Source organism: Seriola lalandi, unplaced genomic scaffold (genome assembly GCF_002814215.2).
Source record: "Seriola lalandi dorsalis isolate HSWRI2012SDOR001 ecotype SW California unplaced genomic scaffold, Sedor1 jcf7180002054735, whole genome shotgun sequence".
In the NCBI taxonomy this organism is placed as follows: domain Eukaryota; kingdom Metazoa; phylum Chordata; class Actinopteri; order Carangiformes; family Carangidae; genus Seriola; species Seriola lalandi.
The window spans coordinates 1152556-1180506 of NW_019525288.1; the positions used below are offsets into that span (position 1 = coordinate 1152556).

The window sequence follows — 27951 nt, forward strand, 5'->3', positions numbered from 1 at the left end:
CACAGTTGTGTGTATCATGTAGCCTTCCTTTAAATATTTGTCATATTTTTTTGATGATGATGCTATAATATTATATATGTGTTGTGGCTTAAAGCTGTATCATCATGAAGCTGCAGAAAATGTCGTTCCAAGTTGCAGAATTTGCTGCGCACTCTGACATGAACTATATTATGACTACTATTACAGCATTTTGTCCTGCTCTTCTAAATATGGTTATTGTTTTTATGATCAACTTCTCTGAATGTGCTTGTTGCAGGTTAAAATGATGTGGACACGTCGTTGCATGTTTGTCATGTAGGTCTCTTGCTCTTCTCAAACTATTAATTTCAAACTGCATAAATTTTCTTCTCCCCTTTAGCGACATCAGGCGTATCGGTGTCTGTTTGATTGGTCACCAGAGGAGAATTATAAGCAGCATACAGTCTCTGCGCCTGCAGCTTCACCACATCCAACAGAGTGGCTTCCAAGTGTGAGACCGTTGCACAAAGACAGACTGTGTGTGCTGCACACTGAGCTGGAAACAAACCAGAGTTCCTTTGCATCGTCATTTGACTAATTGCACCAGACTGTTAGGTGTAGCAGGTACCATATGCTGCTCACGAGAGAGCGATCCGCCGGTAGACCACATGTGGTCTAGTTAATACACACTCATCATCTTATGGATCATTATCAATACAGACTCCACAACAATCAACCTCTGTCAGCATTGGCCAAATGCGGTCTCTTTATTATCTCAGCAATTACTAGCATTCACTTGAATTAAGGACTTCTTTTCTCTAGTGTCTATTCAAGTGTTCACCAATACCTCTTCTCTTTCCGAGTGACAATCCAATGGTTTCTATTGACTTTGAATGGTCTCAAGTCTGTTACCTCATGACCAGAGAAGATGTGGATAGAATATAGGGTATGGTAACGTATGGTACAGTGTGTGACTTTAATAGCAACCTTTCCAGCTGGTTTAAGAATCAACTCACCAGAAATAAAGATCGACAGAATGGTAAATACAATCATGTTTTTTGAGCTGAAGACCGCTGAATGTCAAAAGATTTTATAGAAATGTATGTTCTATCCTCATGATAATGCAGTATGTCATGTACAAAAAGTCTTGTGAAAGTTGTATGTTTTATTCAGTATGTTTGTTCCTTAATAAACAACCCTATTTTAATACTTAGTTTTCTCTCAGACTTTAACCACCTTAGGCACCAACATCTATCTCTCATGCACATTAGCGCAGGTATCCATGGATGCATTGTCTCTCTCTCTCACAAACACACACACGCACAATAACAGTGTCCTCTTAATTGTCACTCAAGAGACTGACACGTTTTCTGGACATGAAGAATTGTCAGGTGAGTTTGTCAAACAGGTGTTTATGGACGGTTATAGACTAAAGGCATACAGGCTTCATGAGCCAAAGCCAATGGTAAAATCTACACATTTTTATATTTCATGTGGTATTCTGCTTTTTACAAAGACAGCCATTTCTCAACTTATTTTTAAGTTGTTTTGTCCATAGTGATATGCATAAATTAAGTAGCAAATGCAGCTGCAGGGATGAAACAAGAACTGACTTTTTGTAATTAAAGTAGGATGGTTGCACAACAGAATATAGTTGCATCATACTCAGCATAACTAATTTTAAGCCCAAGAAATATTTGCAGTAAGATGTTTTAATTTCCATGGCAATTTCAGTGAGTATTGTTCTTTTTTTACCCATTTTATATACTCTATTCTGCTTGACCACTGTCTTGTGGAAGGTGTATGTTGGTGTAATTAAATATTACATTCAGGAGGGTAGTTGTGTAGGAAATAGTGGAGTTAAGTACCCAGGGCCCCTTCAGTAGAAAGGACTTCAAAGCACTTGTAATAAAAGTTTGGATTTTATCTGTAATTTTAAAAAAAAATGCATTAGTAGCATTAAAGGGAATTTCTGTTAGCTGAGTAAATTGTAAAAATCTAAAACCATATTAGTTCCTCAGGTGTTCATGCACTTCATTACTTATCACCCTAACAACCACCCCAGGTGCATTTGATGACTAGCTAATTCCGAACATTAGTACAGGTTTGTCAATGACAGAGGATGACCTCAGACTTGTTTGACCTGTAGGTGGAAGGCTTGAGCCAGCTCAGTGGTCTCCCAGCAACACAGTGTAAATAACTTGGGCTTTTCCTCTGTAGACTAGAGCGCATGAGAGTGGAGGAGAAATGAATGAAACACTCGTTTGATCCTGGTTATTTACTGAACGTTAAGTGTATCCTGAAAGCAGGACCCCAAGGCTACATTACAGGTAAAATCCAGCTCTACAAAACAGTATGGGAAACGATAATACAAGCTAACGTTAGCGATATCGTCACCAGCTAGCGTGTTAGCATTAACTGTATTGCTAATACTAAAGTTAAGTTCCAAACCTATGTTCTTCATCCTGTGTCATGTCTATGACTTCCTTGTAAAACTGGCACTATAGCAGTGCCTTTGCCTAACGTTAGATACTGCCTATGTAATCCCAGCAAGCCGAAGTAATTAGTGGCTAAACGTTAGCTAAGGCTAACTAGCAACATTAACAACAAGAGATTAACTAAATAGCTGTTAGCGAATGTTAATTACGTTCCAACCTGGTTAGCATGCTAGCTTAAACTAACGGTTAGCGAGTAAAAGTCGTCGGTAATGTTACTTGTTGATAGCTGCAATGAGCCATTGCTCTGTAGCTAATACACACATACAGTAAATCTCCTCTTTATGTTTAATATAATGTATTTAGTTAGCTGCTAGAAGTTAATCCAAACTCGTAGAGTCTTTGCTGAAACTGTTGCCTCTGGTCAAGTCAGGGGGAAAGTTCAACAGTTATTTGCAATGAGAATGAAATGTAATCCTTTCCCGACCAACACACGTTTATTCACTGATTTCCCCACGGTTTTCTAATTGCCACATTATAATTGTCGTGGAAATTGTTAATTTAGTTAAGTATGTTTGTGCATACAAGGAATTTAACTCAGACACAATAACATTATTATTGTGTAACATTGTTAAGATAGACATGGACATACAGCAACAAAACAACAAAGCTGAGCAAAAATAAATAAACCTGAACATGACTATGTCCAAGAAAAATGAAATAATTTTTTTTTTTTTTTAAATAGATACATAGATATAGATATAATATAAAACATATAACTATTTTGTACAGGCAAGTAGGTGAGAAAAAAAGAAGCATACATACAATACAGCAACAACATACAATATCTATATACAAGTCAGTTTCTGTAAGTTGTAAACAAGCGGACAAGTGGTGCTAGGTATGGAAGAGTGCAAGAAGTACTGAAATAAATATTAAATGGTTATTATAATAATATAATGTTACTTTATATACACTACATACAGTAGGTGGTTGTGTGTAGTATGTGTATGTGTACATGTGTATGTACAGAATATACGGCCTGCTTGTATTCATTCATCTCTGATAACCATTGGAGGTGATTAAACAGACAGGCGGTCAGTGCAGACACATCTTTAGAATAAATTTCATTTTAGGTGTTGTTGTTGTGATCCTTCCAGTATTTACCTAAAATAGCCTGTTTAATCTATATGATCCTAATCTTCCTGTTTTTATGGTCTTTTTCTTGAAGATCAGACAGACAGCTGATGGTTGCTGGATAGCAAATGGGGCTGTTTGACAAGTTGGCAGGATGGCTGGGGTTGAAGAAGGAGGTGAATGTGCTGTGTCTCGGCCTGGACAACAGTGGAAAAACCACCATCATCAACCAACTCAAGCCTTCCAATGTAAGTCTGCCTGTTTCTGGCATAACTAATGTGAGAAATGTTATTCACTCACACAGCACATTAATTAGTGATTACATAAATTTGAAGTTGTGCACATTCCTCCTCCATATCCCTGCCCTTTCTGTCTTGTAATTAGGTTTTGTGCATGTTTCCATATTTACAGTCCGGTTAACTAGAAAAGAATGTCAGATATGTTGCTAATGTGTGCTTCCACTTTTAGCTACCGTTGATAAAACACTGCATTTGTCTTAAAGGCCCAAGCACAAGACATCGTTCCAACCATTGGGTTCAGCATAGAGAAGTTCAAGACATCCAGGTAGCTGTTCATCATAAGACAACACATTGTTGGACATTAAGTAAAATTCAAAGTCCAATTAATGTTATCTTTCAATTAATGTCACCTTTTCAAGTTTTCCTTTTTCAGTCATCTGTTCAAATTCATATATTGTCTGATGTTTTTTAACTGTATAGAATTGTCACTAGAGCATCTCTTCTCTTTTCTTCTCATCTCTACTCTTCTCTTTTCTTTTCTTAGTCTTTCATTCACAGTCTTTGACATGTCTGGTCAAGGCAGATACAGAAACCTTTGGGAACATTACTACAAGTGAGTGTACTGATGGCACAAAAACAATAACCTCCTCTGCAATTTATGCATTTGATATACATATTAATATTTCTCATCTCTTTGTTCCCTAGGGAAGGTCAGGCTATCATATTTGTCATTGATAGTGCAGACAAACTGAGGATGGTTGTGGCCAAAGAAGAACTGGATACATTACTTAATCATCCTGGTAAATTCATTCATGTTGAACACGATTCTTGATCTTGGGCTTGCATGGGTTTGAATCTATGCTGACCTACCTGGTTTATCGCCTTCTTGGGCTATGTGAAGTCTAGACAGCACAGTACATAAAGAAAGGTTTTTCACTTTGTGATAATTATTATATTATATATACATTTTGTTTTGCCGAATAAAGCTAATTTTTTTATAAAGGTTTTTTCAAAACATTGTTTCTCATTATTTGAAGTGAATGACGATCTGAATTTATAACAGCTTTCCTCTCTGTCTCTCAATAGATATTAAACACAGGAGGATCCCCATCCTGTTCTTTGCTAACAAGATGGATGTCAGGGATGCTCTGTCATCAGTCAAGGTCTCACAGCTACTCTGTTTGGAGAACATCAAAGACAAACCCTGGCACATCTGGTATGACTATACATGCATCCTTATTTGCTTACTTATTATGCCTGAGTTCCAGTGCCATTGAGAAAACATGTATCACTGATTAATTGTAGTCTACTGTGAAATAATACAATGTGGTGTCATCACACACAGAATCTGCTGATTAAGTGCGACAGTATCATTTATCCATTTATCTCTGCTCTTTTAGTGTCGACAAACACAGCTGATTACCTTGAACAACCAGAATGTGACAGTGACTTGTTTCCATTAAAAAAAAAAAGTAGAATGTCCATGCAAATTGTGTAATAAAAATCCTGGACAAAGGACTGAGTGATACAGTGTTTACTAGAGTTTAGGGATCCAGCTGGCACCAGCAAAATATTTGCATTTACTGTAGCTGGTTGATATGAAGAGGATGTGACACAGAGCAAATATGTGAGTTTTGTGTAACATAGAGGTGATTATACTCAGAGTTCTGACTGTTTCTTTCATAGTAAATATAGCATGATACAAAAACAGTCTTAATTTACACTTTTGATATGTTTCAGTGCCACAGATGCTCTGAAAGGAGAAGGTTTACAGGAGGGAGTCGACTGGTTACAAGGTATGATGAGATTTCACTTGAATCAAAGAGAGAGTGGGAGTGTAAGGTTAATTCACAGACATTTGCCCTGCGTTAACACAACACAAGGGGCTGTGTTGGTGGGGAGATATAGTGTGGAAGATATACAGCACATTACTCTATATTAACCCTTGTAGTCTGCTCCACTACATCAACAACATTTACTTTTTTTATTGTGTTCAATGCTCTCATTCAAATCCTTCCATAGATCAAATTATTCAGTGAGTATTGGGTGTTATGTAAGTGTTGTATTATTTATTGTTGCTGTGTAGCTGTAGAGGATTGTCTAAACTCCCCTAGTTTTATCTTACCGTATTTACTATGTTATTGTGACTAGCCGAGTGAGCTAGCATGTTATTCTGAGCCTAAAGTCTGTGTAAAGTTCCTAGACCTCTTCCCATATCCAAAATTTAGTTTCTTCAGCTTCATCATCTGGTGCTGATGTCTGATGCCAAATTCTTAAGGGAACACTCCAGATGAAGTCTGTCCCTTGAGTATGAAGAGTTTCAATACTTGTCTCTTTTATAGAGGACAGCAGTCATCGTCAGTTTGGATTTTCAGCATTTTTTTTTTTTTTTTGTGAGGATAACTTGCTCTATATTTGCTGATTAACTGTATTCTTCACATTTTTTCCAGATCAAATCAAAACAATGAGAACATGAGGACCTGAGGAGGGACACGCCCGAAGTAGCATCATCCATGGAAGTTGTTTTTGTGAAAGATGTGTTGACAATGTTTTCAGAGGTACAATGGGACAGTAATGTTTTTAATAGGGTATTTAGATTGTTCTTGGGTGTGTGATCAATGGAAAAATTAGTACGTAATTTGATTCTTTGGTACCAGTTAAGAACCGTAAAAATGCCTCCATCAACAGTTCTAAGTCAGTGAGAAACATCAACTTCAACACATTTATTTTGGGCAAATTCTTATTTTCCATACAGTCTTTTTGACTTGAAACTGATAGATACAGATGTATTGAAAGAAACAATAATGTTTTAAAAAATCTTCGGGGAAAGTCTACCTCCATTTACATTATCCATCCCATTTCTCAATATCTTTGTGTACCAGGGATCATGATAAACTATAGCTGCTCTTTAATAAGTCATTGTGGATGGTGCTGTCTTTCTTTTAAGGAGCATGAATGCCTGGGATGTCTTGTAGAAAATGGTATGTGCTGCCTTCCCTGAAGAGACATCAAGTGTGACAGTTGGTAGATTCAGACTGGCACTACATTAATGATGTAAACTAAATATCTTATACTGTTTTTCCACTGGCTCACTATAACCTATATTAGCTTTGGTGTAGCCTTGTGAGCTTCCCCTGCACTGTTACAGCAGGGGATAAATGCTCTGATCTACAATTTTAAGGCCGTTGCTTGAGAGCTTGTAACAGTCTTTTCCTGTCTCAAGCCTCAATGCATCAGATATCATTCTAAAAACAACTTTTGACCGTCATGGAAGATACATGTGATATATGTGTAATGGGCTAAAACATTCAAAAAACATTCAAAACGACCTTTCAAAGGACTTAAGAAATTGTTTCCACCTCTAGAATATGCCAAATTCTCAATGTTTTTTTTTCTTCTTTTTCCCCCTCGTCTCTCAGGGCCTCTGTAGATACGTTACACAGTTAAGTCAGGTATCATTTATTTCTACAGCAGAGGTAAATTTACTGGTATTTGTTTGAATAATACCAAACATTTTTATCCATTCTTTAGCCTTTGTTTAATTTGCAGATAATACCATCTCACTGTCACATTAAAAACAAAAGTTACTTTATGTTTACTGCAGCTAATAACTACATGCAGCTCTGCTCATGTTTGGTTACCATTGCTCTTTTTTTAGTAGCTGTGAAAATATATTTTGCATTTTGAAGATTATAATTGTAACCAAAAAATTATTTTCTAGGGCCCAGTAGATCCTGTTGTACATATTGTTACTTGTGAATATGAATATAAAAGTGAATATAGGTAATAGTTACCTTAGCTGTAACAAATGATAAAATGTTTGTCATAAATGAATGTCAAATTAGTTAGCCTGTAAAGTTTGTTTATAACTCAAAACTTCTCTTTACAAAGCTAATTTTCAACTAGTGTTTTTATCTTTGCCTTATTTCATTGCTCAAAAGAAAAACTGTATTTAAACAAAATGTTTCTTACAATTTACTCATGGTAAATTCAGTTATTCAGAGGCAGACAACGGACAAAACATCTGTTCAGTCTTGTCAGAGTTTATAATGCAAGCCTTTGGTCTTCTTCAGTCTCTGACTGAGAGCTTGCATTAAAACTGTACAGATCACATTGTGTGGTTGCTTCTTTTTTGTCTGATGGTGTTTGCCAAGCTCCATCACTTTTTTTGTGTGTTTCACAGTTTTTGAGAAGTTTCAAGGCAAAAGGAAATAGCTGATAAAAAGTTTAATAAATTTGTCAAAATAATAGTTGCTCATTTCTGTGAAAATACATTTTTGGAGTTCTTATACAGTACAGTTGTGTCAAGACTGTAGAATACAGATATATACAGCAAATTTTGCATCTTTGATCGACAGCCATGTCGTGTTCATGGTTTCAAATATTAACTGTAGTGTATTACCAGAGTGTATGGGTTGGACAGGACAAAACGATAACTTTTACTTTTGTGAATTTAGTCCTACAAGTTAGGAATGACTGAAAAGTCAGTTCATGGTTAGTCTGGCCAACAGATTTACCAGCCATAGAAAACTTCACAGATACATTTCATGTAGAACAAGTTAAAAATGAAACCTTTACATTATCAAATACTTCATCATTTTAGCTTAAACACAGGCTAAAAATTCAGCTGCTGTTCCTGTCAGGCAGTTTAAAAGTTTTTCATTTTGAAAGTTACAGATAATGTAATGTTTCCTCTGCAAGGAGACATTTCTATTGAAAAATGGTCCCTGTTGCTTTTAGCCCACTCATGTCAGACACTGTCTTTTTATACCACCACTGGGGGACACCCAAGTCCAAAATATTCAGAACTACTCATTGTGGCATTAAGGACACCACATTGATCTTGTAGTGTTGTCTGTTTCTAACTGGAGGTCATTTACGAGTTGTAATCTAGTAGGAGACACATGGTCAACTTTCATAACCTCCAGACATCTTACTTCATATATTCAAAACAAGGAGAAGGTCTTCCTGAGATCATATTTCTTGTTCTATTTCAAAACAAGGACCCTCTGAGCTTACCTTCACTTTAGCATAATAGAAGTTATATATTCTTCCTTCAAACTGTATTATCACATGAGCTACATGTATTTTGTTTATTACACTGTATGTGTTAACTTTCAAAGAATAAATGCAGTGGAAAACAAATATTTTTTCATGTTTCGGATGTTATGGCGCAATGATTGTTGCTCAAGTTATCTGTGGAAATACTACCTTCTCTTTTCTCTCTCTCTCTCTCTCTCTCTCTCGCTCTCTCTCCTCCAACTTCTCAACCAATGGTTGTCCTCAGCGATGTCCCGCCTCTCCCAATCACCGTCCTGCATTTGTTCCAATTCTTCCAAACCCCGGGAAACAGCCAGCGAATCAGATGGCGGGATTTGTTCCAATTTCGAGAAGCCAATCTTTTGCTGTCCAATGGGAGAGCCGGATTTGTTCCAATTTCTCAACGATGACGCCCCCGGTCAAAGCAAAGCATTTTCTTCCTAGAAGACCGTGGTAAAGACGTAAATACAATATTCACTCGTTTTAATCAGATATTTGGGGAAAGTAAACTTGCTTGTAACTGATGTATTAGTTAGACTTTGCTTACTGAAGGGTTTTTACTGCTCGTTGTGAAACGCCGAGTAATCGTTATCACTGTATACACCATATATTTGCAGATTTTTGTAGTTCTCAAAATTTCACATTATCATTTTAACTTCGTGGAATTCGTGATAAACATTATTTGTATTTTTTGTGAGCTAGCCAGCTAACATTAAAGTGGTCAAAAGGTAGAAACATTAAAAAGTCAACACAAACATGTCAGTAATTATTGATGTTAATGACAGAACTCAGTCACAATCAGCTGGTGCCTTCATAGTCACATGATCTCAGTCCAGTTTAACAACAACTTCACTCAGACACTTAATCTTGGTTTTTCCTCTGTCACCGTCTGGGAGATAATGCGTCACTGTTCTATGTTTATCAGGCGGCCACATTATTTACAAAGACCTCAGTTACACTGTGCAACAACCCCTGAAGCTTTTCTCTAGTTTTGTATCAACTGGGTATCGAACCGGTGACCTCCCCGGGAGGGAGAGACCCGGAGCATCTGTATACTGTTGTATTTAAGCTCAGACTGTTGGATATAGTGGAAATAATAATAGAATTTCCCAGAGAAGAATATGCAGGAAGTTTTTTCTTTCTCTCTCTCTCTCTCTCTCTCTCTCTCTCTCTCTCTCTCTCTCTCTCTCTCTCTCTCTCTCTCTCTCAAACATCTTGAGCACTGCCAGTAACAGCTGCTCATTAAACCTCAAGTCCCTGACCCTGAACAATTTATTTGGTTAAACATAAACATTCATTTATACAAGTTATGAGCATTTGTGTTGTTATGCAATGCAGCACACAGAGAACTGAGTAAATTGTGTGTTTTTGTATCTTTATGCTGATATAATGACATGATTAAGGAATGTGTATGTGGCTGTGTTAAGGCTCAGCATCAGTGTTTGTCTTGTAAAAGTGTTACGGTCATGTTCCAGCCATCTGTCAAACATGTAGTTAGAAACAACTCCAGCTGTCTTTTGGCTTTTGGCATCAAGTACTACATGGCATCACTTGTTAGATGTCAAACAAAATCATATCCAAGTCAGTGTTATTCTAATTACTCAGCCTATTCAAATTGTGCTTCAAATTTGTATTTTCATGTTAATTTAAATAGGAATCGGAAAGCCCTCCAAAATGTACAGTTGAGCCCTTCAAGCAGGACTGAATAACATTGTTATCATTTTTTGCACAATTAACAGAAACACTTTATTAGAGCAGAAGAGAAAATGTTTTCTCAAGGAGTTGCATTAAAAGCTTTTCTTTAGTTGAGCATATTGGCTTAACACACCTGCCATTGAAAACAGACTGATTACAGCTGGTTCTCTTTACAGATGAAACATCAGAAATAAATATTAGTTCATCATGTAATGAAATTTATATATGCATATAGATGGTAAAAATAAAAAAGAAACAACGGCCAGACATCCAAGTTTACATTAATGTAAGTTTGAATTAATGTTATCTAGATAAACCAGGTACAAATATATTGGGCTCTGTGCGTGGTGGTGAAACTGGTCTGTTGCCAGAAGGGGGCGTAGTTTAAAATAAACTTGTCTCCCTTTCTCCTGACGAGTGATACCTCGGTTCTCAAATAACTTCTTCATACAGCTGTTTGTGCGCCATGTGTGCCTTTTTTTTTTCTTTTTTTTTCTTTTTTTATATAAGTCTGACAGTATCATTAAATCTCTGCGCTGCTCCTCAGGATCCATCCTAATTGGGTGCCTGTCAGTTTTGACAAGAGGAGCCCAGATTAAACGACTTTAGGAAGTAGAGGCCATTAAGTAGACACAGTTCATTGATATATATTCTGAAGGGAAAGTGGCAGATACAGTGCACTTAAGTGATGCCTAATTGCTTCGAGGTGAGGAGCGTTTTTAGGCCATAGGAAAGGAGGAAGAGTAGGAAGAGTGGACCGTCTCTGCTCAAGAAGATGCTGAATATTAAACCCCAAAGAGTTCAAACTGCTGTAAAATGTACTTAGAGGGGAAAAAATGTTGAGTAGGCCTTCTAAATGTCTGTAGTTTTATTTTTGTTTTTTGTTTTCAATTAACGCATGGATTCACAATTTTCTCCTGTGCAAAACAAGGACATCGGGACGGTTTCTCATCCTCCTCGGTCGCGCAAGAACAGTTGGTGTGGAGCAAAGTTAATTGCGGTTGTAAGGTAAAATGCCAGCTGGAGAGAGAGTGACAGCGGATAAAAGGCCACATGAAGTATGGCTGCGCATTTACGCGGCTGTTACGCACTGAGTTTGAAGGAGCAGGAGCCACGTGAGGCATAAAACTCTTCCACTGAATGTTGATATTGATTCCTTAACGTGTAAAAAATGCAACGTTGATATCAAAATTTATATCATGACATTCCATTATTCAAAAGAAAAATGTAAGATGCCCATCCGTCCCGGTTATTGAGTAAAGGAATTTCTCCTAGCCTCCTCCAGTCAGCTCAGCGCGCGCACTCTGACGTCTTTCCATGCGAGGTCCTCATTAACGGGGACGTTTGGTGTCTCTGACGTGTGTGTGTCGGTCCTCTGACGGCACCTGCCCCTTTATAAGCCTCAGTAAGTCACCCGGGAGACCTCCACAAACGCTTCAGTAGACGGTTCCTCGCGGTGCAAAGGGGGACGAAGCTCTTCATCAACCGTCTAACTGCTCTGCTCACTGCTCTGCGCCTCAGGTGCCCCAGCACATGACTCTAGAAATACTTCAGGTGAGTTTTGCATGTGTTTTTCAAGTTGTTGTAAACGGGTTATGAAATGGCATTTTAGTGGATGATATCTTATCAATATTTCGCGTGGCTAAAGTGGAGCTGTGCAGGCAACAGTTCATATTATTTATTAAGCTATATATTAGGCTACAAGGTCATATCTGTATCATGGATGCTGTGCGTAATTTGAATTTTACGCGCATGTGTCCAGAGAGAAGGACACGATGAGAGATCGAAAAGAGAGGACAGGTTTGACCAATTATCACAGATTTGTTAAGTTTATTTTTGTTTATTTTATATTAAAAAGGCAGTGTATGGCACTTAACTGTATTTCTTTTTCTTGAAGAGGAAAAAATAACTACAAAATCGAGCTTCCAGGTTTCTTATCAATGCACTTTCCCTTTACTTAGAATGATAATGATAAGATCACCACACATGAACTGTACTGAGTTAAAGTCTTATTTGTTCGTTTGTTTGTTTTTATAGAAAATGACATGGCTCTCAGGATCACCGTTATCTCTTAGATATTATATAGACATTATAATATTTCTGAGAGCACATTAAATCTTCTAAATCAGCAAAAGACAATCATTTCTATTATGCTATTCTGATTCTTTTCAGCTTGTGCTTTTATTTCACACCAGCCTAACTGGTCAAAAATGTGTCCAAGCTTGTCCCAATGCAAAAAATAAATAAATACCAAATTGTTAGATTCTTAATATTTTATGTCTCATCCTCTTCCTCCGTGGGGTCAAGCAGGTCTTCATGCCGTCCCGTTCCTAGCGGAAGACCGGTGCGACAATGACCATCCATGTAGAGGGGCTTGTGGCTATCGCGTTCTTCTATCTACTGATCCTGTTCGTGGGCATCTGGGCGGCATGGAAGAACAAGCACTCCGGGGAGGCGGAGGGCACCGACCGCAGCGAAACCATCATGGTCGGCGGGAGAGATATTGGATTATTTGTCGGTGGATTTACCATGACGGGTGAAGTTTGTATTCATCAGTCAAAAACCTTATAGTGGCTATATGACCGACTTTAAAGTGGCTTTAAAATTATTTAGACGTTTAGATGAATCTTTTCTCTTTTTAACATGTGAGAAATCTGCTGTTTTCCAGTCTCACATGACTTGGTTGAGGATGTTTCTTTTGTTTTTTTATTTTTATTTATTTTTTTATTTTTTTTCAAGCAATTTGTAACACCATGTCTTTGTTTAAAAATTATGTGTATTGGCAGCTGTTAAGGGATTTTCCTCATGGAGGAAACAAAATAATAAGAGCAGGTGTTATTATTGAATCAAATTTCAAATAGATGCCATTTTTATTTAACCAGATTTTTTCTTTAGCTGTGACCTTTTTTTTTTTGTGATTTTCAGCAACCTGGGTTGGAGGAGGATACATCAATGGCACAGCTGAATATGTGTATCTCCCAGATTTCGGCTTGGCTTGGGCACAAGCTCCCTTTGGATATGCCCTCAGTCTGGTTGTGGGTGAGTGACGCTACATGTTCCTCTTGTTTAAAGCAATTTAAAAATCCAGATGTATATTTTCTGTCAGTAGGTGAATAGCCAAGGATTCTGGGTGCCACTTACACACCTCCAAACATTAATACTGACTACATATCTGTTTAAATCTATGTGTGTGTGTTCCTCTGTTCAACCTTTTCAATATTTTCTAAAGAATATGTTTGAAATAAAACTACAAATTTATATAAATGGCCACCTTTAGGACTACAAGAGGTTGTTCAGTCAAGATTTAGGCCCCAGGAGCTTTGGATGGTTGGTGACTCATGTCCCTCTCACAATGACGTCTCAGTCAGTATTCTATACACTCACTTTATCCCAGGTGGTCTTTTCTTCGCCAAGCCCATGCGCTCACGAGGTTACGTCACCATGCTGGACCCTTTCCAGCAGCTGTACGGGAAACGCATGGGCGGCCTTCTCTTCATACCTGCGCTCATGGGTGAGATCTTCTGGTCTGCTGCCATCTTATCCGCCCTTGGTAAGTTCATATTTTCTGTCTACAACAAAATTAGAGGTTGTTGAAGGCAGTGAAGTCAAAGTGTGCTGTGAGTGTTTGTTTCTCATGTCACGTTGCTCATCATATCCGTCCGTCTGTTCTTTCGTGACCTCAGGTGCTACTCTGAGCGTCATTGTGGACATCAACATTAAGATGTCAGTGGTTATCTCAGCACTCATTGCAATCTTTTACACCCTGGTTGGAGGACTGTACTCTGTGGCCTACACTGATGTCGTGCAGCTCTTCTGTATCTTTGTTGGCTTGGTAGGTTCATATTTATCTTGATAGCATGAGAGGCACAATTTACAGTAACCATTAAGCCTGTATGTTTGTGTTTGTGACTGTCAGCTGTACTTGTTTGTGGCCATCTACAGTGGATCAGTGTCCCCTTTGCTTTGACCAACCCTGCGGTGTCAGACATCACCGTTACAGCAGTGAAGCAGGTGTACCAGTCGCCCTGGAGAGGCAGCATCTCCAAGAGCGACACCTGGGTCTGGATCGACAACTTCTGCCTCCTGGTACCGCAACCGCGAATTCCCCGTCTCTCACTGCCTCAGAGTTCAGTCCATTGAAACCAATATTTTCTCTAATTGGAAAAAGGTCTAAAACTGATACCATTATTCTGAGACTGTTGTTGATTAGTCCAGTGGTTGATTATCAGAAAATCCATCAGCCATCATTTTGATCCTCAGTCAAGTCACTGAAGAAGTTAAAATACTGAATGTTGCTAGTTACAGCTTTTCAAATGTGGTAACCTGTGATGTTCATTTAGTTTTTGACATTTTGTAGACAAATACTACAAATTGATTACTCTCATAAATAATCAACAGATTAACCAGTCATGATAATGAATGCTTGTTGCAGCCATAAAATACCATAGTCACTGACAACTCCTGTTAAGGTGTACACACTGATTGACGCATGGACATTAAATAATTTAGTAGAACCCTGTGGGCTTTATACTGTAAATAAAATTGACCTGGCATGTCTGTGTTGGACGTCAGTTCTGCGAAGGCTATTTACTGCTCTGTGATTGTGCTACAGATGCTTGGAGGAATACCCTGGCAGGTGTATTTCCAGAGGGTGCTGTCTGCCTCCTCAGCCACCTACGCCCAGGTCCTCTCCTTCCTGGCCGCTTTCGGGTGCCTCGTCATGGCTGTGCCCTCCGTTCTCATCGGAGCCATCGGGGCCTCCACGGGTTAGAGAGCTCACATGTTACTCCGCATATGCATAATCTCTGCATGTGGGTGGATGGGTGAAGGTTGGGGTGGGATTCTGTCGGAGGTGTTGGCTGTGTGTGTGTGTGTGTGTGTGTGTGTGTGTGTGTGTGTGTGTGTGTGTGTGTGTGTGTGTGTTTGTATAGCGGGGGCTCTGGATGGGTGCATGTTGCCCTTAGATCTGAGATAGCCTGGTAAATAGCAGCTGGTTCACCTCATCCATAATGAAGCAGCAACCCGTTTAATAACCACGCTGGTTGTGTAAATATTACATTAGAGGGAGGCAAGGGACCAAATTAGAGGTTCCATCTCCAGATTTCTAGGTGTCACATTCCCCGGTGAACAAGTGAATACACAACTCTGTTCTGTCCTTTGCTATAATATGAGCTACCATTTCAAAATTAAAATTACTGAAGTGAAAATCTTCACAGCGTATATTTGCAAGCAGTAACATTTTATTATTAGGCTTGAAGTTCAACCTTTTTTATTCCCATTATCAGTAAAATTTTATTTATTTTAGCATCAGGAAAGAAAGTAAATGGACAAAAATAATGTTCCACTACTAACATATTTAATTTTGTAATGACTGTGCATGTCTGTTGCAGTTTTAAATTTGTTAAGCCTGAATTTCATACTGTATATTAAGTAAGCTGTGCCTTAAATTGTCATTATATTTCATTGTATATTTCACTGATTGTTTAATCGTGAATCAATCGTTGTGAAAGGTAAGATTTCTCTGGAGGTCATGTGGTTATTCATTTATTTATTAATACTACAATACATGTGTACTGTGCATACTAGATGTGTCCTTTTAAATGTTTGTTTCCCTTGCTCAGACTGGAACCAGACAAGTTATGGTGCCATCCCTCCTAGAGAAAAGGAAGAAGCAGACATGATTCTACCCATCGTGCTCCAACACCTTTGCCCGCCATTCGTGTCTTTTTTCGGCCTGGGCGCAGTGTCTGCAGCTGTCATGTCCTCTGCAGACTCTTCCATCCTTTCAGCAAGCTCAATGTTTGCGAGGAACATCTACCAGCTCGCCTTTAGACAGTCAGTGAGTACATGTGTGTGTTTCTGTTCCGGCACCAAATACATCTAAATGTTTTTTTTTTCTTGGCTGTTCTGCATATGTTACAATCCTTTTTTTCCACTCCTCTCTATCTCCTCAGGCGTCTGACCGTGAGATCGTGTGGGTGATGCGTATTACTATCTTTGTTTTCGGTGGCCTTGCCACGGTGATGGCGCTGGTAACCGGGACAGTTTACGGCCTGTGGTACCTGAGCTCAGACCTAGTTTACGTCATCATCTTCCCCCAGCTGCTCAGTGTGCTCTTTGTCAAAGGCACCAACACGTACGGCTCGGTGGCTGCATACCTGTTTGGCATGCTGCTGCGTATAGGTGGAGGTGAACCCTACCTGCAGTTGCCTCCCTTCATTTATTACCCTGGCTGGACCACCGAGAAGCGGATGCACCACATGACTGGAGAAATGGAGGACATCGTCATTCAGAAGTTCCCCTTCAAGACCGTCTCTATGCTCGCCTCTTTTCTGGGTAATGTTGCTTTCTCCTACCTGGCCAAGTACCTGTTTGAGAGCGGCAAGATTTCACACAAATACGACTTTCTCGACGCAGTGGTGTCCAAGCACAGTGGAGAGATTATGGATAAGACGACGCTTGTGACTCGCAGCAACAACATCGGGCTGTCAGAGATGGCGTCCGTCAAACCGCGCCTGAGCGTGACCTTGGCGGCCGCCTTCACGCGCCGTGACACACTGCCGACAGAAACAGTGGAGGAGGAGGAGGAGTACAGCCTTGACTCCTCCCACCACGATGATGAATGACAAACTCAGGATGTGATTTAAAAAAAATAAGATAAAAAATTGAAAACTGAACACGTGACTAAACTGCCAGAGAACTGGTTACTCTGTCAGACACTCGAAAATCATCCTTCCTTGGGACTACAAAGGACCACATCCCACCTGTGGTGACTGGATAACAGCCACATGTCAGGATGTAGATATGTAGTGTAGCAGCTTGCTGATTGTCCGGACATAAAGCCGTCTTTCTGTGAAGTCCATCAAATACACACACAAACCCACACATACACTCATATAATATTTAAAGATAGCTGGTGTCCTTTCTTGAACTGCTTTGGAGATTTTAATTGATTTTATTTTTTATCACTAATAAAAAGCAGGTTGTTACCAAACAGCAGATGAGTGGTGATAAGAGATGCTGCACACAGATGAAGACTGGTACTTTATAAGAAGTGACTGACAGCACAACCATAGTTTGGAAGTAGGGTATATACTGTATGTACCAAGTAGTTAAAAGCAATAACACACGCACACACGCACACACACACACACACACACACACACACACACACACACACACACACACACACACACGCACACACACTTTAAACACCTGTACAGCAAATATTATAAAAATCTGACAGGGAGAGAGTGGAAGTCAAATAGACCAACAAAAGGAAATGATGGAAAACTGGATATTTTATAGCATTAATGTATCATATCGAGCAAATTAATCCATGTAATATGTAACCTAATTCACATTTGAGATAATTGGGTTTTTATTTATAAATTAATTAACACATTAAGTAGACTTTAATGTCATAAAGTCAATTGCATCAGGCATATTAACCCCCTCCAAAAAAACTCCTTTTGTTTGATGCAGTTTTGACAGGCAATGTATATTATTAATTATCACTGATGAATATGACTGTGAATCAAGAAAGGAACAATCCATTTATCACGCCGAGTAGAAAATATACAAGCAGTAGTGATGGTAGTTGACTTGAAGCATTAGCTCATATTCTCTTTAATGTCAGGTGTAAAGACAGTTTGAATCATAAGAATCAGTGTAAATTAGTGTTTAAAATGATCTTGTATTCAGCTGCCTTAATGAAGCTCATGAAAAGAGATACTTTTATTCCCACAGGTCTGACTGGACTCTGGTCAGACTGCAGCGAGCAAAGACTTGAATATGAATGTAACCTCTACAAAAAGATGGAATTATATTATATAGTGTACTTCTACTGATGTTTGTGTATGTTTCTGTTTGTGATTTGCAAAGTCAAACAGTAACTGCAGTAACTGTTTGTGGCGGCAGGTTCCGATTTCCAAATCGGTTCTTTATTTGTTGCAGTGTACAGATTATTTTCTCTGTGATGTGTATGTTTGTATACATATGGGGGGGGGGGGGGAATATACAGAAAAAAGTGATTCTAACAAAGATGGAAAGGATGCTGTCTAAATGTTTATTTATTTTTGATGTCATAAAAGATGAAACAATAAAAAAGAAACTTATTTCAGGAAAATATATAAACTCTACTTTTGTAAGAAGAAAAGAACTTGTATTTCACGTTTGTTGTTCACCGACTCTTGACACTTACTCTAAATTAGATGTGTGTATGCGTAGTGTTTTTTAAGATGTCTTTATCTTTAATTGTTTCATGGTACTGAAACACAAAGGCCACTGTGATCCTCCAGGGACGAGGGCCAGGGACATCTATGGCCTGTGATTTCTTAAAACACAGCCACGTTGATATGGCACTCACTGGAACCAACCAAATTCAACCAAGAAGTGACTCTTCACTTTGGGATTGTTTGACGTTTATAATTTTAGCATGAAGAAGTCAAATAGTCGAGATATTTTTTTTTCTCCTTCTTTCCTATTCTGTTATTCATTTTGTGACCCCCTCGGATTTATCTTACCAGCCCTTTGGAGGATCGCTGTTTCAATGATTAGAATCATTTCTATGTTTTCTTCTCTATGTGTCATTTTTTCAGACTCACTTTTCAAGACCTTCAGCTGCTTGTCTAGTCAAAAAAAAAAAATATATATATATATATATATATATATAAATATATTTTAAAAACGTGTGTCTTTAGAAAAAGGCTTACATTGAATTTGCAACTAGCCCAGGCTCTTTGTCTGTCGGGCCCTTCAGCTAGCAGGATGGAAGATAGAGAAAGAGAACGTCTCCGAAAACGTGACTGAAATTACAAACGCTTGGCTTGCATCTTTGTCCCCCTCCATGGCCACAGAGAAAGACAGCATCTTAAAATAGCTCTTCCTCCCTGGTTATTTACATTACCTTAAGTGCTGTGCTCTCTCTCGTCTGGGACTCTGGGAGGAGCCACACGGGGTGGGTGGGGTTACTGGTGGTCAGAGGCAGGGAAGATGGACTGGGTTGAGGTTAGAGGGGGTGTAGCTTACTGGCGCCCATAGCCATAAACCCTTGGTGCGCAGGAGTGACGCAGGTGCCCCACCCATCCACTGCACCTCCTCCCTCCATCGTCCAGCGTCCTCGTTGGCGTCCTTGAGAACTAAGACCAATTCCATAAAAAAGAACAGAGGGTGGAGAAAGAGAGAGAGAGTGTCCCATCTCCATTCATAGAGAGTACCACAGAGCACTCATGATAATTAACAATTATGAAGGAAAACTGTCGCTTGTCCAAAAGTCAATCCATTTATTTACAGATGACGTGGAAAATGTTGGGGGATGGTTTTTGCGTAGGACTCTCTTCTAGAGAGCATTTGGATGCAAACCAAAACACATTCATTCATTCATGACCACTAGATATATTTAGAACGTCCTATGAAGCCTTTCCAGGAGACATTGATAGTTTGGCCAGATTGTTTAAAATTTTAGTTGTCATGAATTTATATAATCTATAAAGAGCATATTCTCTTGATATAAAATCCTCTTCTCTTCTTTTATCAAAGCTCATATTGATATTGTTTTTACCAGTAAGTGATCCCATTAATTATATATATATATATATTTTTTTTTTTTTTGCATTAAATAAGAAACACTGAAGACTTGATGAACTGGTCATCTAGACTGAGAATCACACTCCCAACCTGCATTCTTACTTTCCATCTTGGTCTGGAAGAATCTAATTAAATCCCAATAGGAGAATTAGCAGACTTTAAGTTCTGGTCCATGGACAGACAGCATGTTTAAAAATGTGAAATGAAACCATTTTTCTCTCAATACATTTTATCTGCTATGGGATGTCTGCTCTAATTTCTTCTTGGACTCATTTTTTTTCTAGACCAACCTTAACAGATAAAAGGGAATTCTGGGAATCAAAGTCCCACTAGAGCACTTTCCCTCAATGTAGACATGAGGAGATGAGATTACAGAGAGGAGACAGTGCATTCAGATAGACATCTAATGTGCCGGAACTTTAGAGAGAAGACTCAAGGCAAGGTGACTGTCCAGGCATCAAACTGCTCGCTGGAGATGTCATTTGTCACAAGGGAATGATGTGTAGTTATTTATTTATCTATTTATTTATTTATTTATTGTTTTGTTTATTTACTTTTTATGCTTGGAATCAGATCCAGATTTACACTTAATAACATAACATCACAAATAAGGTGAACAAAACAGCATCAATCAACAAATGTAAAATATTGTAAAATCCACTGCAACAGCAGCGCAAAGCATTGACAAAAGGTCAACAGGTTTCTGTCTGAACAAAAGTTTAACACTTAGATTGATCTACAGCACAACAAGACACATTTTCAACGACATCCTGGCAGAGCAAGCGGCTAAATGGGAACCCCTGCTGTGTGTTTAAAGGGCCACTCAATCAATTGTAGACATGAAGTCACGTCTCGAGTTTTCAAATTTGCACCACAATTTCTATGATACACACTGGCAGGGACAGTCTAATGTAAGACAATGTCAAATTACATTTAGAGAATTTTAAGATCCCCCTTTTTTGGAGCTTAACTCTTACAATCAAATAAAAATTAGGATCTCTCAGCCTCTGCTGCTACCCTAACCCTTTTTTAAAATCTGTCTGTCAATGTTGTTCAACTTTATGAAAGTGCAAAACAAAATCACTGGAGTGACCCATTAACAGGAGTTGTTTAACAGATAATCTAACAAACACTTGTGTACGTCTCACTTTGACATTGTTCAGACTGAGTTTCAAAAGCAGAGAATTTCATCTGACTGGAGCTGCAAACATGCAAACACCATCCTGTTGGCACGGTTTCAATGTGGAAAAACACAAAAAAAAAACAGGCAGAACGCAGTTTTAATATTTCTTATTTTATGCTAAGAAAACTAAGAAAAAAAGAAAATAACTTCTGTTTAGACAGAAGTTCTGTTTAAGCTTAACCTTCTGTTTGAGATATGAAGAATACAAACAGGAGCATAACCCCTGGGTAGGGTGTGGTGGCATAAAAAAAAAAAAAAAAAAAAAAATCTAATTCCAGGAATGCATAATGCATTAAAAAAAATCCACCAATGCATTGCCTTGTTTTAAACATTTCAAATTGGATCTATTCCTTCTCCATCTCACTTGAAAAGTCCAGAATCTGTTAGTACACAAATATTTTTCATTTTGAAAGTTTAACCTCTGGGGACAAGACGTCTCCAAAAAGTACATTTTCAGTGTGTGTGTGTGTGTGTGTGTGTGTGTGTGTGTGTGCGTGCTGGAGGCTTCAAGTTTCCACATTACACTTGCGTACATTGCATAATTGACCACAAATGGCTAGTTTTGAAACCATAAAATCCTGCTTGTATCTACATCTTAAATTCAGATTTGAGGAGAGCAAAGAGAAACACTCCCCCTTCAGCAGATCAAAAACAGCCATCATCCTATACAGTGAAGGTCAGCAGTGAAGTGTGAATATGCAAAACGCATTTTTGAGATGAGAGGCGCTTTAATATTTCTTACTTTAAGAAAAAATGAAAAGAAAAATGTGTGATTTCAACATGATGTAGAGCATCAGATGTGGTCAGTCTGTTCTCCGGACAGTGTGACACAAAGCAGCCTATATCTCATCTGAGGCTGTGGCACAGCCATCATGTCGGCAGGCCACTATTTATGTCCTTTTTAAGTAATGACCCCTGTAATTTAATAGAAAGACAGCTAATTGAAACATGGAAACAGGCTGAGGGATGGAGGAGGGGAGAACAAGTGTGTGAAAGTATGTGTGTGCTACATCAATGTATATGTTGAGGAAAAATGGGGTCTGTACAAATATACAGTTATTCAGACCCATGCACAAACACACACACACCATACGATGAAGTCACATCTTATTGTTATCCCTCCATCTTCTCCTCCATTACCCCCCACCCCAGAAAAGCAGCCGAGGAGCATCTTTAGCTAAATGAATGTAGCAGCTGCTCTAATCGAATCAGCCACAAGAACCTAATTATAGACCCAGCTTTGTTGCACTCGGGCCGGCTGCAGGTAGACCGTCCGGGGCTCACCGCAGCAGCGAGACGTCTGTGCTGAAATCAGCAAACCCACCGATTCTTAATGAGTTGGAGCCATGAATCAGCTTCAGTGATGAGGAATTAGAGCTGTGAGTCAAACAGTTACTCAGATCAGACTGGATTTTAGAAGTGGTGGAGACTCTTCAGCCCCGGTGGATCAATGAGAATTAAATTGTTCCCCTGGACCCTGCATGTATGGAGAGTCCGCCGTGCACAGATTGAGACAAAAAAAGCTCTTGCATGTGGAATTTAAGTGCATTAGACATATCAGTGTATCATAATGTTCATTTCAGTTTTTTTTTTTTGTGTGTGTGTTTGTTTTGTTATTTGGTCAAATACATGAATTTTTCCAAAGATACAATATATTTCTGTTACAGTGTTTTACACGTGATTTGTCTCGATTTTTATACAAAAGAGTTTCAATGCAGAAAGCTCTTGGTGCAAATAGCCAAATGCTTACCTTAGAACACAAGAGGCTGTGCTCACATACCAAGTCACAGTCCAGCTCACTGAATCAATGCTTGCATGATTGCAAGAGTTTCTCCTTATTTTAACATTAGTCTGGTGAGTAGCATTGCAAGAGAATTACTTAAGACAGAGAGTGCAAAATAAAAGATGCAATTTCTTTCCTTTTGTTTTGTGTCAAAATGTTGCAGCATCTTAAATCTGTTACTGTAGTGTCTTACAGTATGGCAGTAGTGTAGCTTTCTGTTGTATTGATGTATTTATTTACAAGTGAATTAAATATTAAATGTTTCATTGTTTTAAACACGAACTTTGTGGTTGATACAGAACAGAAAACAGTGAACTGATGCAGTCCAAATAATCCCAATCATCATTTTGCAGTATGAAAGTATGATTTAGTGTTCGACTCTAGACTGCTTTATCTATATGTTATCCATATTTACAGTAAAACTGCATATTCAGTGAATAAAATGAAAGTTTTCAAAAGTCACTCTTACTCTGCATCATTTTAAATATTGATTTCTGTGTAAATTAGCTAAATGACTTAAAGTTACTCAGTTTCAATATTAATTAGTTACTGTTTGACATAAATAGCAATTTTATGAGTAAAATATTTTATCATGAACTTACTGCCTGATTTATTCTCCAATTCAACACTGAAAATTTCAGTTTTTATACTATGTGGGATATTAAGGCCAGATTTAGGGAGTATAGCATTTTGTGTTCAGAGTTTTGACAATAGGAAGTCTGAAATCTGAGGCAAAGCAACTGTAAAATGCTAATGCAACAGCTGTATCTTTATATTTCTATATTCTGACTTTTGTGTCTTTATTCATGTGGAGAGGTTGCTCTGCTTTACAACATGTTCCCCTCAGCCCATCTCTTTTCTAAAGACAGGAAGCAAGGGGCACGCTGGATGGACAGTCTGTTTTTTTTTTTGATGCCATAGAAAGTCAGTGGGGAGAATAATGTAGCGGCCACACTCACACACATACAAAAGCGCACATTAGCCCCTGGGGACCTGTTCACTCTCCGAATGAAGAGGCTGAGGGAGGGAGGTGGATAGGACCAATGGGAATTCACATTCACATATACACATGCATACACATGCACCCACAAGGGCCCTGGTGAGGACGGTGGTGGGGGGTGGGTGACACAAAGACACAAGGAAAGAAACAACATTTCTGAGGAAAACACTGAAAAATATGTTGTATAATTTAATTTTTAATGCTTTAACATTTTAGATGGGAGAGGAATTAGGAAAAGGTTTTTCAAAGGTCACAAAACATTAGAGATTTTGTTCAATTTTACATAATTTAATTGTAGATATGATTATAGGTTACTACAGCGTTACATTAAATTGACTGCAGGAGGTGCAGCATTGACAGACAGTAATGGTGAAGCACAAGAGAAGAAAGAAAGGACAAAGATAGGGAGAAAATGTTAGGAGGGTCGTTGTACCTCTTAGCTCATCACGACGCACATGAGCCTCCAGCCCCGCCCTTTCTTGTGCGTGTGTGAGTGTGTGCACGCGCGCATGTATGTGTGTGTGTCTTTAGTATCACAATCAGTCCCCCTGGCTGAGTCTGAGCCAGAGGATCCATTAGAGCTGATTGAGGAGCACAAGGGTGCAGACTTCACCCTGAGAGAAGGTGACGAGAACACACCACACACACACACACACACACACACACACACACACACACACACACACACACACAGAGTTCAGTCAGAAAAAGCATAAGAAAAATTAGAGCCACAGGCAACTGTCTGCAAAGACACACACGAGCACTGAGATGGCTACAATAATGACTATATCACCTAGTAAACACATACACATGCACAAAAACACATGAACAAAGACGCCCACAATCAAGAACCCCCCCCCCACACACACACACACACACACACACACACACACACACACACACACACACACACACACACACACACACTTTACTGCAGGGGAGGGATGCATTTGCAGCTGAATTACAATAAGGAAGTCATCCATACTGATCTAAGCAGTATGAATGATGATGAATTCACTTACTACTGCACATATTTAAGTGCATTAGAACTCTGGTGCGTTCACTTACGCATGTAGTGATGTGTATTTGAATGGTGCTACAACCGCTTATGTAAGGCAAAAAAGTGAACAAACTCGCGACTGCAAATCTTTACTCTCAACTGAACAAAGTGACAAAAACAGCAGACACACACACACGCTTAGCGATTAGCTGGTGATCACAGCAGAGCATTTAGCAGCTAAAGAGACAGATATTTCCCTCAGGAGTGTTGGCAGAGACCAAACACAGAGCTAAAAACTGGATTTCATTAAGTGGCCAGAAACATGGCTCCTACTGAATTTTAATGTCACTTGAGTCTAAGGAATGTATGAACAAGGAACCATTTGCTAACTATTGTTTACAGCTTGCTTCCACTGCCCCCAAGTGGCCAAGAAAATCACTTATTTCAGAATTAAAGACAAACTTAATGACCTAGAGAATTCTGTTTTTGCCTACTCTGCAGTTAACTTCTTGCTGTGTTACAGTAGTGTACAGGTGTGGGATCTCATGACATCACTGTGGGTGTGTTTACAGGTGTGAATGAGCGTCTTTCTGGGTGACACTGCTGAGTCTGCTCAGTGATTAAATAGGCTTGAAACCTGCAGCCAGAAGGCTTGTTTTAAGTTACTCTGCAAAGGACCAGTGAGTAAGATTTAGTGGCATCTTGTGGTGAGGTTGCAGACTGGAACCAACTGTATACCCCTCCCCTTACCCCTCCCTTTCCATGCATGTAAGAGGACCTGAGGGGGCCTTCAGATAAAATATAAAAGCGAAAGGCCCCTCTATATAAGCACTGCTTGGTTTGTCCACTCTGGGCTACTGTAGAAACAGCAGTGGAATGGTGCACTCTGTGGAAGAAGACCTGCTCCCTGTAGATATGAAGGGCTCGTTCTAAGCTAACAAAACATGATAGCCTACTTAGTTTCAGATGATTGTACACTAATGAAAAAATAATTATGAATATCATATTCCATTTCTGCTAATAGAGCCCCCTAAATCCTACACACTGGTCCTTTAAGATGTTTTAATTTACTCCAAAGGATGCTAGCTAATTAACTTTAAAATGTTATTTTATGGAGAGTTTATGGAATTTAAATAAATATATGGATCCTTATGGTAATTCAGTGGCACCAGAGTAATTTTATAGTCACATGTTCCCTGCTTTCTCCAACCACATACCACTATATATGCAAAGTATAGTATGAGCAATTTACCTTATTCAGAGGAAGGGAAGCAAGTAAAGTACAGAAAAGTACAGATAGAAGAATCAAACTAGACGGGTATGAGATATAGTGAAGTTATCACGTGTGTGTACCAAGGGTTAAGACAAAACAAGCACAAGAGGTGAGAGTGTGTTTTCAAAAAAAAATAGAATTAATAAGGACAGGAAGAGAAGGTTTCTGCCTCTTGTCTCCGTCTGTGTGTCAGACAGGAGCAGGGGGAGGATCACTGGAGAGGAGCTGAGCGAGGGTGAGGAGGGGCGGACAACACGTGGATGAAGGGCCCGGTGCTGTAGAGAGCAGAGAGACAGGGTTGTTGAAAGGGTCACACTCCAGTACACTGCAGAGTGACAGCGTTTGCCTGGGTGTCACATCAGGAAGCTGCCTTATGTCACAAGCAGGAGGTCACATGACTGCTCAGAGTGAGGGGCAGGTATTAGCATAACACATAAAAACATGTACAAATATACACAGAGTAAAATAACTGCAAAGCAAAGTCACAACAATCCAACAGCGCTTCAAAATACAATTATGTTTGACTTGTATTTGGGGCGGCTGCTCAGTTTAGACACATTTACTGCTGCTCTTTGCCGTTAAAAATGAGAGATTAAATTTGGATGGGCTAAACCAAGACCAAGTATTAGAAATATAAACATACACTAGCAGAATCTAAACATGTGATACATGTAATATCTTGTCTACTTTGTTTTTCAGTGGATAAACAATGTTTCTATATGGAAAGAATGAGTTATTCATAGTTATTTATTTATTGTTCATTTATTATTCATTATTTACTGTTTGTTTGTTTCTTTAATAAGGTTACGTGTAACAAGCTCTGGTTTCAGCTCACACTTTGATCGTTGCTATATTCTGTTTTTGACACTGACTGATTATTGTGTAACAGTTTAAGATTTTTTTTTGTTAATGTAAGCATTTGTTTATATTCTGTTGTAACTTTAATTCATTCATTTTGTTTTAGAGGTCCAGCAGTATTAATAATTTTGTATGTACTTGAAGTTTTATGCGAATAAGTAACCTCTACATATACATTCTAATGCTGTAAATCCTAAAGTTGTATCTAAATATGAACTTGGATTTCGTATTGTTTTCTTCTTTGCAGCTAAACATATCTCCAGTGAGCTTGTGGATCTTCATTGTCTCATCTGTCTGAGTCTTAGTCAGTGAGTCATCAGTTGTTCCACAGTGGAAATGATATCCTCGCTATATACTAAAAAACACACACTTATATTTCCTCGCTCCCTGAACAACCAAAACATCCAATCCCCACACGGTACATCACAATATGATGTCAACAACACTCAACATAACACACAGGAAATATGAAGTAAATATAAGCTATATAGCATAAGCTAAATATTCATGAACTGCTGGGTCTCAGGATTGACTGCTATTAGAAATAATAACAGGGAGAACGTGGTTAGTAAATGAGCTGCCATACTTCTTATGGTAACCGTCATATTCTCTAGGAAATTGGAGAACTAAACTCTACAACATCCTTTATCCAATTATCTTCCGCCAGACTGTGAGAAAAATGGTAACCTTTAACGGTGATGACACAGACATGAGGCTGAGACCAGACAGAGAGGGCGACGGTTATGTGCAGAGAGAAAGAGA

At 38.8% G+C, this 27951-nt stretch overlaps 3 protein-coding genes across 3 annotated transcripts in view; all 3 read left to right on the forward strand.

Moving 5' to 3' along the window:
* Positions 1–1149, forward strand: part of LOC111668269 (ephrin type-A receptor 6-like) — a 53937-nt gene extending 52788 nt beyond the window's left edge. The window contains exon 20 of the mRNA XM_023424283.2: positions 359–1149. Coding sequence (XP_023280051.1) covers positions 359–473 — 115 coding nt within the window. The 3' untranslated portion in view covers positions 474–1149. The remainder of the gene's footprint in view (positions 1–358) is intronic.
* Positions 1150–2144: 995 nt separating this feature from the next.
* Positions 2145–8914, forward strand: arl6 (ARF like GTPase 6). The gene is made up of 8 exons (XM_023424286.1): positions 2145–2288; positions 3625–3778; positions 4033–4094; positions 4314–4382; positions 4475–4569; positions 4856–4985; positions 5510–5565; positions 6220–8914. Exons 2-8 carry the CDS (start codon positions 3659–3661, stop codon positions 6243–6245), a joined length of 558 nt encoding a protein of 185 aa, XP_023280054.1. The 5' UTR covers positions 2145–2288; positions 3625–3658; the 3' UTR covers positions 6246–8914.
* A 3036-nt stretch (positions 8915–11950) lies between these two features.
* On the forward strand, positions 11951–18350 carry slc5a7a (solute carrier family 5 member 7a). The gene is made up of 9 exons (XM_023424287.2): positions 11951–12058; positions 12815–13040; positions 13430–13543; positions 13899–14054; positions 14188–14336; positions 14447–14590; positions 15117–15270; positions 16126–16343; positions 16459–18350. Exons 2-9 carry the CDS (start codon positions 12857–12859, stop codon positions 17128–17130), a joined length of 1791 nt encoding a protein of 596 aa, XP_023280055.1. The 5' UTR covers positions 11951–12058; positions 12815–12856; the 3' UTR covers positions 17131–18350.
* The last annotated feature ends 9601 nt before the right edge of the window (positions 18351–27951 follow it).

Coding starts and splice junctions, on each gene's coding strand:
- arl6 (XM_023424286.1), top strand. CDS start 3,659: ATGGGGCTGTTTGACAAGTTGGCAGGATGGCTGGGGTTGAAGAAGGAG. Junction 3,779..4,032: donor ACCAACTCAAGCCTTCCAAT/GTAAGTCTGCCT, acceptor TTTGTCTTAAAG/GCCCAAGCACAAGACATCGT. Junction 4,986..5,509: donor GACAAACCCTGGCACATCTG/GTATGACTATAC, acceptor GATATGTTTCAG/TGCCACAGATGCTCTGAAAG.
- slc5a7a (XM_023424287.2), top strand. CDS start 12,857: ATGACCATCCATGTAGAGGGGCTTGTGGCTATCGCGTTCTTCTATCTA. Junction 14,055..14,187: donor TGCCATCTTATCCGCCCTTG/GTAAGTTCATAT, acceptor TCGTGACCTCAG/GTGCTACTCTGAGCGTCATT. Junction 14,591..15,116: donor TCGACAACTTCTGCCTCCTG/GTACCGCAACCG, acceptor ATTGTGCTACAG/ATGCTTGGAGGAATACCCTG.